This window comes from Palaemon carinicauda, chromosome 3 (genome assembly GCF_036898095.1).
Source record: "Palaemon carinicauda isolate YSFRI2023 chromosome 3, ASM3689809v2, whole genome shotgun sequence".
In the NCBI taxonomy this organism is placed as follows: Eukaryota; Metazoa; Arthropoda; class Malacostraca; order Decapoda; family Palaemonidae; genus Palaemon; species Palaemon carinicauda.
Genome location: NC_090727.1, coordinates 124475212 through 124487395, shown reverse-complemented (window position 1 = coordinate 124487395; position 12184 = coordinate 124475212). Strand labels below are relative to the sequence as shown.

The 12184-nt window shown below is 36.9% G+C and overlaps 1 protein-coding gene across 1 annotated transcript in view; it reads right to left on the bottom strand.

The window, feature by feature from the left end:
- Positions 1 to 12184, bottom strand: part of LOC137637865 (uncharacterized) — a 20351-nt gene extending 8167 nt beyond the window's left edge. The window contains exon 1 of the mRNA XM_068369975.1: positions 11939 to 12184. Within this exon, the coding sequence (XP_068226076.1) occupies positions 11939 to 12072 (134 nt within the window). The 5' untranslated portion in view covers positions 12073 to 12184. The remainder of the gene's footprint in view (positions 1 to 11938) is intronic.

Here is a 12184-nt window from a genome sequence, read left to right as displayed (position 1 = left end):
AGAGAAAGTAGATAGAATACTGTGCCCGAGTGTACCCTCAAGCAAGAGAACTCTAACCCAAGACAGTGGAAGACCATGGTACAGAGGCTATAGCTAAGGAATACTTGGAAAATAAATGAAATTAGAAGGAATTGTACCGAAAATGAAAGAAATTTAACCATACACATTCACTGAATAATCATCATCCCTACATAACTGAATTAAAATATGCTCAACTGCTTTGTATAACAAAAAAAAAAATCGAAAATCCTCATCTTATGCTAACTGCTTCAGTGTAGCTCTATGAATAATAAAAGAAATAAATACAATAAAAAAATCTGTTCCTCTTCTTCGACACAACTGTTACGATCCACGTGGGGATCGAACCTGGTCCTTTTGAATTGATTAATGAAATTGGGATTTCTCGACCACAATACACAATTAAACAAAAGGAAATATAGAAAGAAAACTCGCAAAAGAAAACATAATTTCATTTACAACTAGTAAAAGGTAAATTTTTCTTGATTGAATACTTAGGAAGCACTGAACTAAACAATGAAAATCATTTGATTAAACTACACTCCAGCAAATAGAGGAACAGTCAAGATAGTAGATAAATAATAAAAAAAAAAAAATACTACTCTTCACAGCAGCTCTCGACGGTTGACAGGAACGTAGATATTTCAGGTCCAGGCGTTTCGTGGTCGGTAATGAGGGCAGGGGTCAACTCGTTCTGACATCTCGGACAAGGCTGGTTACGTCTGCATTCTGGTCCTTACGTCTTCTCTCCTTCCCTGTGCTTGTTCTCTCTCTCTCTCTCTCTCTCTCTCTCTCTCTCTCTCTCTCTCTCGTTCCCCTTTTCGTACTCCCGTTCTATCCGTCGTACTCTCGTTCTATATGTCTTACTCTCGTTCTGTCTTTCGTACTCCGCTTCTCGTTTAAGTTTATATATCCCTGTATGGGAGGGGTTAACTATGGACAATTCCATATAAGGAAATTTTCTCCTTTCTTCATCCATATTGGTTTTCCTTAAAACCACGCCTCTGAAAACATCTAGACGAACTCTCTGCTGGTGTAATCAAGATCCATATCGCCCTATAATTGAAGCGAGGCATGTGTTTACCTTTCGTTAATGTATATTCTTCGGCGACAACACTGCTCTTCTTATCCTATGGGTCCTTTCATAACGTTGGCTCCTTGGTTTGCTACAGACAGAGGATCGTTGTGCCCAAGGTCTGCTGAACTAGGCACACCTAATAAATTTCTTGATTTCCATCAGTGACGGTGACAGTTTCCAGTAAACACTAGCGGGACCTCCTCTCTCTCTGTTTGTCAAGAGTAGAGAATTCACATGTTTTAACATTCTTTTCTATATTATTCTATCTACCCATGACAACAACCTTTTGCATAAAGATTTCTCGGTGCTCCTATAGTGTGATTCCTACCATCAGGATTCTATTATAGGGTGATTCCTACCATCAGGATTCTACTATAGTGTGATTCCTGCCATTAGGATTCTACTATAGTGTGATTCCTACCATCAGGATTCTACTATAGTATGATTCCTGCCATCAGGATTCTATTATAGTGTGATTCCTACCCTCAGGATTCTACTATAGTGTACCCATATTGAGGTAGTTACAGAAAATAATGGTAGGAATCACCCTATAGTAGATGCGAGTCCCCATATTGAGGTAGGAACAGAAAATGAGGGTAGGAATAATCCTATAGTAGATTTGAGTCCCCATATTGAAGTAAGAACAGAAACTAAGGGTAGGAATCATCCTTTAGTAGATTTGAGTCCTCATATTGAGGTAAGAACAGAAAATGAGGGTAGGAATCACGCTATGATATATTTGAGTCCCCATATTGAGGTAAGAACAGAAAATAAGAGTAGGAATCATCCTATAGTAGATTTGAGTCCCCATGTTGAGTTGAGAACAGAAAATGAGGGTAGGAATCACCTTATAGTAGATTTGAGTCCCCTAATTGAGGTAGGGACAGAAAATGGGGTTAGGAATCATCCTAGAGTAGATTTGAGTCCCAATATAGAGGTAAGAACAGAAAATGAGGGTAGGAATCATCCTATAGTAGATTTGAGTCCCCATATTGAGGTAGTAACAGAAAATGAGGGTAGGAATCCCCCTATAGTAGATTTGAGTTCTCATATTGAGGTAGGAACAGAAAATGAGGATAGGAATCATCCTATAGTAGATTTGAGTCCCCATATTGAGGTAAGAACAGAAAATGAGGGTAGAAATCATCCTATAGTAGATTTGAGTCCCCATATTAAGGTAAGAACAGAAAATGAGGGTAGGAATCCCCCTATAGTAGATTTGAGTCCTCATATTGAGGTAGGAACAGAAAATGAGGGTAGGAATCATCCTATAGTAGATTTGAGTCCCCATATTGAGGTAGGAACATAAAATGAGGGTAGGAATTATCCTATAGTAGATTTGAGTCCCATATTGAGGTAAGAACAGAAAATAAGGGTAGGAATCATCCTATAGTAGATTTGAGTCCCCATATTGAGGTAGGAACAGAAAATGAGGGTAGGAATCCCGCTATAGTATATTTGAGTCCCCATATTGAGGTAAGAACAGAAAACGATGGTAGGAATCACCCTATAGTAGATTTGAGTCCCCATATTGAGGAAGGAACAGAAAATGAGGGTAGGAATCACCCTATAGTAGATTTGAGTCCCCATATTGAGGTATGAACAGAAAATAAGGGTAGGAATCACCCTATAGTAGATTTGAGTCCCCATATTGAGGTAGTAACAGAAAATGATGGTAGGAATCACCCTATAGTAGATTTGAGTCCCCATTTTGAGGTAAGAACAGAAAATAAGGGTAGGAATCATCCTATAGTAGATTTGAGTCCCCATATTGAGGTAGGAACAGAAAATGAGGGTAGGAATCCCCTATAGTAGATTTGAGTTCCCATATTGAGTTAGGAATAGGAAATGAGGGTAGGAATTATCCTATAGTAGATTTGAGTCCCCATATTGAGTTGGGAACAGAAAATGAAGGTAAGAATCACCCTATAGTAGATTTGAGTCCCCATATTGAGGCAGGAACAGAAAATGAGGGTAGGAATCACCCTATAGTAGATTTAAGTCCCCATATTAAGTTAGGAACATAAAATGAGGGTAGAAATCACCCTATAGTAGATTTGAGTCCCCATATTGAGGTAAGAAAAAAAAATAAGGGTAGGAATCGCCTTATAGTAGATTTGAGTTACCATATCGAGGTAGTTACAGAAAATGATGGTAGGAATCACCCTATAGTAGATTTGAGTCCCCATATTGAGGAAAGAACAGAAAATGAGAGTAGGAATCACCCTATAGTAGATTTGAGTCCCCATATCGAGGAAAGAACAGAAAATGAGTGTAGGAATCATCCTACAGTAGATTTGAGTCCCCATATTGAGTTAGGAACAGAAAATTATGGTAGGAGTCACCCTATAGTAGATTTGAGTCCCCATGTTGAGGTAAGAACAGAAAATGAGGGTAGGAATCATCTTATAGTAGATTTGAGTCCCCATATTGAGTTAGGAACAGAAAATGAGGGTAGGAATTACGCTATCTTAGCACCAATTTCTCAACCAATCCTGAGAAATATTAAACTCGGATCACAACCAAGAGTGTTTGATAGGCCACTCATTGGTCCCAATGCCTCAACAGACCTATTGGAAACGTCCCTGCCTGGTGATCGCCGGACTGGGGTTCGAGTCCTACTCAAGCTGAATAGTTTCTTCAGTATGTGCAGCCTCTCAATCCTTGTGAGCTAAGGATTGGGGGTCTGGGAGAACCTATAGGTCTACCTGCTGAATCATCAACAACCATTTTTTGGTCACCACTGGTCCTTGTTTGGGTGAGAGGGTCTTGGGCGCTGATCATAGATGCTACCGCTAGAGAGTTATTGGGTCTTTGACTGGCCAGACAGTAGCCTACTACGTTGGATCCTTCTCTCTGGTTACGGCTCTTTTGTCTTTACCTACACATACACTTATTAGTCTGGCCTATTCTTTACAGTTTCTCCTCTGTCTTCATACACTTAACAACACTGAAATTACCAAACAATTCTTCTCTCTAAGGGTTAACTAATGGCTACTTTCCTCTTGGTGAGGGTAGAAGAGGCTCTTTAGCTATGGTAATCAGCTCTTCCAGGAGAAGAACACTCAAAAATCAAACCATTGTTCTCTATTCTTGCGTAGTGCCATAGCCTCTGTACCAAGGTCTTCCACCGTCTAGGGGTAGAGTTCTCTTGCTTGAGGGTACACTCGGGCATGCTGTTCCATCTCATTTCTCTTCCTCTTACTATTTTGAAGTTTTTATAGTTTATATATGAAAGATTTATTTTAATGTTGTTATTCCTAGACATTTCTTGTAGTTTATTTCCTTATTTCATTTCCTCACTGGGCTATTTTCCTTGTTGGAGCCCTTAGGCTTATAGCAACCTGCTTTTCCAACTAGGGTTGTGGCTTAGCAAGTAATAATAATAATAATAATAATAATAATAATAATAATGATAATAATAATAATATATTCAGTCTCTAGGGCATTGTCCTGGTAGCTAGGGAAATATCATTGTCTCTTGCCTCTGCTATTCATGAGTGGCATTTGAAACCTTCAGAATAAAGCATATTCATTTGAGAGCAAATTCTCTTAAAAGAGACATCTTTATCTTTCCTTAATATACTTGATTCGAGGATTATCTAAAGAACAGTGAATGGAACCTGACAAGTCCAGCTAGGCTGCTGAGGGTGACATGATAGGCAAAGTTGGGTGAAAGTTCCTTCTGTCGTTTTGGTGTTGTGAATTTGACTGCGCACAGCAATTTTCTAAAGAATTAAGAGTAAAAACACAAAAAAGAAATCTTTGGAATTAAAACTAACATTTCCATGAAAATAAAATACTCCTATAAAATTTTCCTACAGAATAAATTATTTATTCTGTAGGAAAATTTTACAGGAGTATTTTATTTTCATGGAAATGTTAGTTTTAATTCCAAAGATTTTTTTTTTTTTACTCTTAATTCTTTAGAAAATTGCTGTCTTGTACTAGGGTTGCCAAGTTGGCCTTTTTCAATCTCAAATTTGTCCTTTTTTAAAATTGGTTGGTCTTTAGTAATATCATGAAGGTGGGCCTTAAATACTATACTTTTGACCTTTTTTCTATCAATGGATTGGCTGTTTAAAGCTGCAGTTCATTAGAAGTTGGTTTTTTCTCACTTAGAAAACCTGGCAACCCTGGGAAAACTCCCACGAATCCTTCCACACTTAGAAAACCTGGCAACCCTGGGAAAACTCCCACGAATCCTTCCACACTTAGAAAACCTGGCAACCCTGGGAAAACTCCCACGAATCCTTCCACACTTAGAAAACCTGGCAACCCTGGGAAAACTCCCACGAATCCTTCCACACTTAGAAAACCTGGCAACCATGGGAAAACTCCCACGAATCCTTCCACACTTAGAAAACCTGGCAACCCTGGGAAAACTCCCACGAATCCTTCCACACATAGAAAACCTGGCAACCCTGGGAAAACTCCCATGAAACCTCCCACATAAATGAGGAATTCCTTAAAAATTCCCACCGATTGCGGGTCATTTGTGGGAAATTCCCACGAAACGACAACACCACGCGAGAATTATCATTGTCTTATTGACAATGCTGTTGTGGTAGATTGCCTAGACGACGGATCGTGCAATTGTGCAGTTCTCAAAGGACGAGAATCGATAGGTCAGGCCAATTATGCATTCCTCGTCGCTGTGTAAACACAGTTGAATCTATCAGCGATCATACACTCCAGTTTTTGTGTTTTAAAGGTTTAAAGGTTTAAAATTCCGCTCGTGAATGGCAGAGGCAAGGGACACTGACATTGCCCTAGCAAGCAGGACAATGCCCTAGAGACTGATCATATATACATAAGATCAGCCCACAACCCCCTCTCCCCCCAAGCTAGAACCAGAGATGGCCAGGCAATGGTTGCTGATGACTCAACAGATAGACCTATAGGCTTCCCCAAACCCCCTCCCCCTAACCTTACCTCACAAGGATGGTCAGGTTGCAGACACTAAAAGCACTAACGAGTCTGAGCGGGATTCGAACCCCCGTCTGGCAAACACCAGGCAGAGACGTTACCAATCAGGTTTCAGAAACATGAAGGTATTTTGAAGATTTTCTTTATCCGTTACAATATATATATATATATATATATATATATATATATATATATATATATATATATATATATATATATATATATTTATAAGATTGGTGGAGATGCTTAATGTGATGAAAAGGGTTTGTGTATCGACATGATCAGCAATGCTATACTAGTCATGGCTACCCATACTAGGTTGGTTTGCTGTTAGTGGTCAGACTGAAGTCACTCACCATCACCAATCTGCCGTGGCCAGCGTGGGGATTAAAATTGAATAAAGACATTTCAGAAGCCTTTTTATTATTATTTTATTATTATTAGTATTATTATTATTATTAAATGCTAAGCTACAGCACTAGTTGGAAAAGCAGGATGCTATAAACCCAGGAACTCCAACAGGGAAAATAGCCCAGTTGAGGAAAGGAAATAAAGAAAAATAAAATATTTTAAGTACAGTAACAACATTAAAATAAATATTTCCTATAAAAACTATAAAATCTTTAACAAAACAAGAGGAAGAGAAACTAGATAGAAGTGTGCCCGAGTGTACCCTCAAGCAAGAGAACTCTAACCCAAGACAGTGGAAGACCATGGTACAGAGGCTATGGCACTATCCCAGACTAGAGAACAATGGTTTGATTTTGGAGTATCCTCCTAGAAGAGCTGCTTACCATAGCTGAAGAGTCTCTTCTACCCTTACCAAGAGGAAAGTAGCCACTGAACCATCAGAGTACAGTAGTTAACCCCTTGGGTGAAGAAGAATTGTTTGGTAATCTCAGTGTTGTCAAGTGTATGAGAATAGATGAGAATCTGTAAAGAATAGGCCAGACTATTCGGTGTATGTGTAGGCAAAGGGAAGGAACTGCAGTGGACTGAAAATGACTGCATTTCTTGTGTTGTTGTTGTGGTGACGATATAAAAAAATAATGTTCTGGTCAAATTAGAATTCTTCAAGAATTGAAAATCATGACACATTGACACGAGAATAGTTACAGATGGCTTCAAACTGTTGGGACCTAGATTTATGTCTACTTTAGGCTCCAGAGCCTTTGAATATGCGGGCCCCGGTGTAAAGGTTTCAAGTTATCCCCAGTTTCAAACTACCCCCCCGGTAACTTGAAACCGGTTTCAGATTACCGGGGGGGGGGGGGGGTAGTTTGAAACCGGTTTCAAGTTACCCCCTCTGTTTTCAAGTTACCCCCTCATCAGAATGATAAATAATTCATGTGACATCGCAAATATGTATCATGCATTTATTGCTGGCTTCGCAGCAGTAGGAAAAGTAGTTTAATTTTGTGTTTAAGACCAAATATTGTGTATTAGTGAATTATTTGACACGTTAAAAGTCACAGACTGTAATTTAAGGTTTTGTGATAAAGGCGAGGTAAAATTTTATTCTATTTCAGTGGTCGTGTGATTTTCGATATTTTCGTATTTAAGACCTAACGCGTCATATAATTCCCTAATACACAATATTTGAAGTTACAGACTTTCATTTAAGATTAAGGTTTAGTGATAACGGCCAGGTGAACCTTCATATTATTTCAGTGTGCGCGTGATTGTCTAGATTTTTTTTCTCTTTTTTTTTTTATCTCCTATAGATTCCATTCATATGCTTTAGATATATGAGCTTCGGGTGGCAATATACCTGGAGAAATTGACACAAAAATCCCTCAGAATAAATGGTGTGCTTTGAAAATGACCCAAGAGAACTGGCAATGCCGCTATTGGGCTCCGAGTTTGTTCTTAAAATGGTTTGACTATACCCATAGATGCAATATAACAATAGAACTCCTTGTGTCCATATATCTTTTTGTTTATTCAATTATTCTGTCAGTGATAATGCATAGTAACTTTGTAGTATTTGGATGCTATGCACGTGAAAAAATAAAAGCTCAAATATAAATTACGAATATGCATGTTGTCGTGCAGACAGAATTAACGTTGTGTTAGCTACTGTTAGCTCGATTCAATTTAAACCAGAGGACTTTAAAGATGGTATGAAGTCTCGATTTCTAGGTATTGCTGTTTTGTCATTTGATGAAATGAGTAATAAGAAAGAATGGAGCTATGACAAAGGGGCAGAAGTCTTATATAAACCGCATGGAAATGTACAGGTGACTATGTTGCGAGGTATTTTTTTTTTCTTTATGATACCTTTCAGGTAAAATTCTTAACGAAGAATCTTGCAACTACAGATATTAACTAATTGTGAAATTACCTTTGCCACTTTTTTCCAAAGAGTTTATAACGAAGAATATTGCAACTACAGATATTACACTAATTGTGAAATTACCTTTGTAACTTTTTACCAGAGAGTTTAAAAAGAAGAATATTGCAACTAAAGATATTAACTAATTGTGAAATTACCTTTGCAACTTTTTTCCCAAGAGTTTATAACGAAGAATATTGCAACTACAGATATTACACTAATTGTGAAATTACCTTTCCAACTTTTTACCAGAGAGTTTAAAAAGAAGAATATTGCAACTAAAGATATTAACTAATTGTGAAATTACCTTTGCAACTTTTTTCTTAAGAATTTATAACGAAGAATCTTGCAACTACAGATATTAACCAATTGTGAAATTACCTTTGCAACTTTTTACCCGAGAGTTTATAACGAAGAATCTTGCAACTACAGATATTAACCAATTGTGAAATTACCTTTGCAACTTTTTTCTTAAGAATTTATAACGAAGAATCTTGCAACTACAGATATTAACCAATTGTGAAATTACCTTTGCAACTTTTTACCCGAGAGTTTATAACGAAGAATCTTGCAACTACAGATATTAACCAATTGTGAAATTACCTTTGCAACTTTTTTCTTAAGAATTTATAACGAAGAATCTTGCAACTACAGATATTAACCAATTGTGAAATTACCTTTGCAACTTTTTACCCGAGAGTTTATAACGAAGAATCTTGCAACTACAGATATTAACCAATTGTGAAATTACCTTTGCAACTTTTTTCTTAAGAATTTATAACGAAGAATCTTGCAACTACAGATATTAACTAATTGTGAAATTACCTTTGCAACTTTTTCCCGAGAGTTTATAACGAAGAATCTTACAACTACAAATATTAACTAATTGTGAAATTACCTTTGCAACTTTTTACCAGAGAGTTTAAGACGAAGAATTTTGGCAACTGCAAATAATAACCAGTTTTAAAATAAAATAAAAATTTAAAAAAATATTCAAAAAACCATGATTTCAGACAAGCAAATAGTATTCAAAATAGGACTGTAAATATTCAGCTATTTCAGACTACTTCACCTTTCCCAAACAGTCATCGCCTTCCTCAGACCTGATGAGATCTTGATTTACTCTAACTTTTTTTTATCCTTAGTTCTCGATTTTTTCTTTATTTTTCTTATTTTGAAGTTTTCATTTCTCAGTTCCTGAGTTCCCAATTTTCGAGTAACCAAATCTCGAGCTGTTATCAATTTTCTTCTTCTTCTTCTTCTTCTTCTTCTTCTTCTTCTTCTTCTTCTTCTTCTTCTTCTTCTTCTTATTATTATTATTTTCATTACTTGCTAAGCTACAACCCTAGATGGAAAAGCAGGATGCTATAAGCCAAAGGGCTCCAAAAGGGAAAGTAGCCCAGTGAGGAAAATAAGGAAAAATAAATTTCTTAAGAAGAGTAACAATATTAGAATAAATATCTCCTATATAAACTATAAAAACTTTAACAAAACAAGAGGAAGAAAAACAAGACAGTACAGCGTGCCCGAGTGTACACTCAAGTCTTTTATAATTCTCTGTTTTTTTATTAATTCTCGTTCCCCTTTCAACTCTATATTTTTCTCCAGTTCTCCTTACTTGACACCAGAAGAAGTAACCCTTCTCCAGATAACAGCTTACCAACAGGTTGCAAATCAAGAGACAGAACTAGTTCGTCATGACTTTAGGCCGTTTTTAACCTTGCTCAAAACATCCATGTGTTTAATCTTGTACTTCAGACAAAATTATTTCCAATAGATTATCTAACTATATTCTTTAAAGCCAAAATAAATTAAGAAAAATCTAAGTGTTTCATCTTGCACTTCAGACAAAATGATTTCCAATAGATTATCTTGCTATAATCTTTAAAGCCAAAATAAATTGAGAAAAATCTAAGTGTTTCATCTTGCACTTCAGACAAAATGATTTCCAATAGATTATCTTGCTATATTTTTAAATCCCAAAATAAATTGAGAAAAATCTAAGTGTTTCATCTTGCACTTCAGACAAAATGATTTCCAATAGATTATCTTGCTATATTTTTAAATCCCAAAATAAATTGAGAAAAATCTAAGTGTTTCATCTTGCACTTAAGACAAAATGATTTCCAATAGATTATTTTACTATATTCTTTAAAGTCAAAATAAATTGAGGATATTAATCCTTTCGAATTTTGAAATATTCTCACCAATACACTACTACTTACTTTACTTTAAGGGCTACTTCTCCGATCCTGTACAGCGGGGGAACTCTACTCTTTACAGGACCTCCACAGTCGTTTTATCATATTCATTCGAGATCATCCAGCATTTCACATCGCGTATTGTTCGCTTACTGTTAAATCCTCACTGTTGAAGCACTTGCAGAATAAAAAAAGGTCTTCAGTTAATATCTTCAATCATTCAGTTGATTCGTGAGAGTTTATTGCATAGGTTCTTGTGGTCTGATTGGTAACGTCTCTGCCTAGTGTTTGCCAGTCGGGGGTTCGAGTCCCGCTAGTCTCCTTAGTGCCATTAGTGTCTGCAATCTCGCCATCCTCGTGAGCTAAGGATGGGGGGGGGGAGCTTATAGGTCTAACTGTTGAGTCATCAGCAGCCACTGCTAGGCCCTCCCTGGTCCTAGCTTGGATGGAGATGGGGCTTCGGCACTGATCACATGATATATGGTCAGTCTCTAGGACATTGTTCTGCTTGATAGGGTGATGTCACTGTCCCTTGCTTCAACCATTCATGAGCGGCCTTTAAACCTCGGGGCCACATATTCAAAGGTTCTAGAGTCTTCAGTATACATAAATCTAGGTTCTAATAGTTTGAAACCATTTATAAACATTCTCGTCTCAACACGACTTGTTGGCTCCACAATATGTAGTAATTCTCTAAGACATTTTGGACGGCCAGTTTTGATGAGTTGGTGGATTATTGCACACTTTGAATTCAATCCTTGCTTTAATCGACAGCCAATGTAAATCAATTAGTATAGGAGTGATCCTTTCTCTAAGTGGGACACCTTTTATCATTCTTGCTCTCTGTTTATTATGTTTTGTGATTTCTTAAGTTGTACTTTTGGTAAATTGCAATAGATGGAATTACAGTGGTCAAGTATCATAAGTTTCTTTACAGAATATTCATCCAGGTACTTTTTTATAATAGCAATGTTTCCGAGATGATAACCAGCAGTTTTACTACATTATCTATTTGGGCACTGAGAGACAAGTTACATTCAAGAGATAAGCCTAGGTCATGAACTTTACTAGACATCGGGACTGAGTCGTTATTTATGTTCATTTGAATATCACCCAAGTCTCTTACGCTTTTTTTTCTTTCCCACCACTATAAGTTCAGTTCTATTTTTTATTCAATTTTAATTGTTTGATTGTCATCCATTCCCTAACACTATCAAGGATTCGGTTTAGAGTTTCAGTAGTGTCATCTATATCATTCATGGAGCAGTAAAATTTTGTATCATCCGCAAATAGTTTGAACTTCACACTTCGCCTTTGCATTATCTTCGATAGACCAATAATGTAGATGTAAAATAAGATTAGGCCCAGTACACTCACCTGAGGTACCCCTCTGTTTGAAGGTTCTTAAGATGGATAAGAGTTTCCAAAGTACACACAGTAATTCCTGCCAACCAAATAGTCTTCCAGGTATTCGAAAGCTTGATCTTCAACATCGATGGACCGTAGATCATTTAGTAGCAGATCATGCACAACTGTATCAAAAGCAGCACTAAGATCAAGTAGTATCAAAATAACACATTTATTTTCATCCACGTTCACAGTAGAGAGAGACAGTATGAAGTG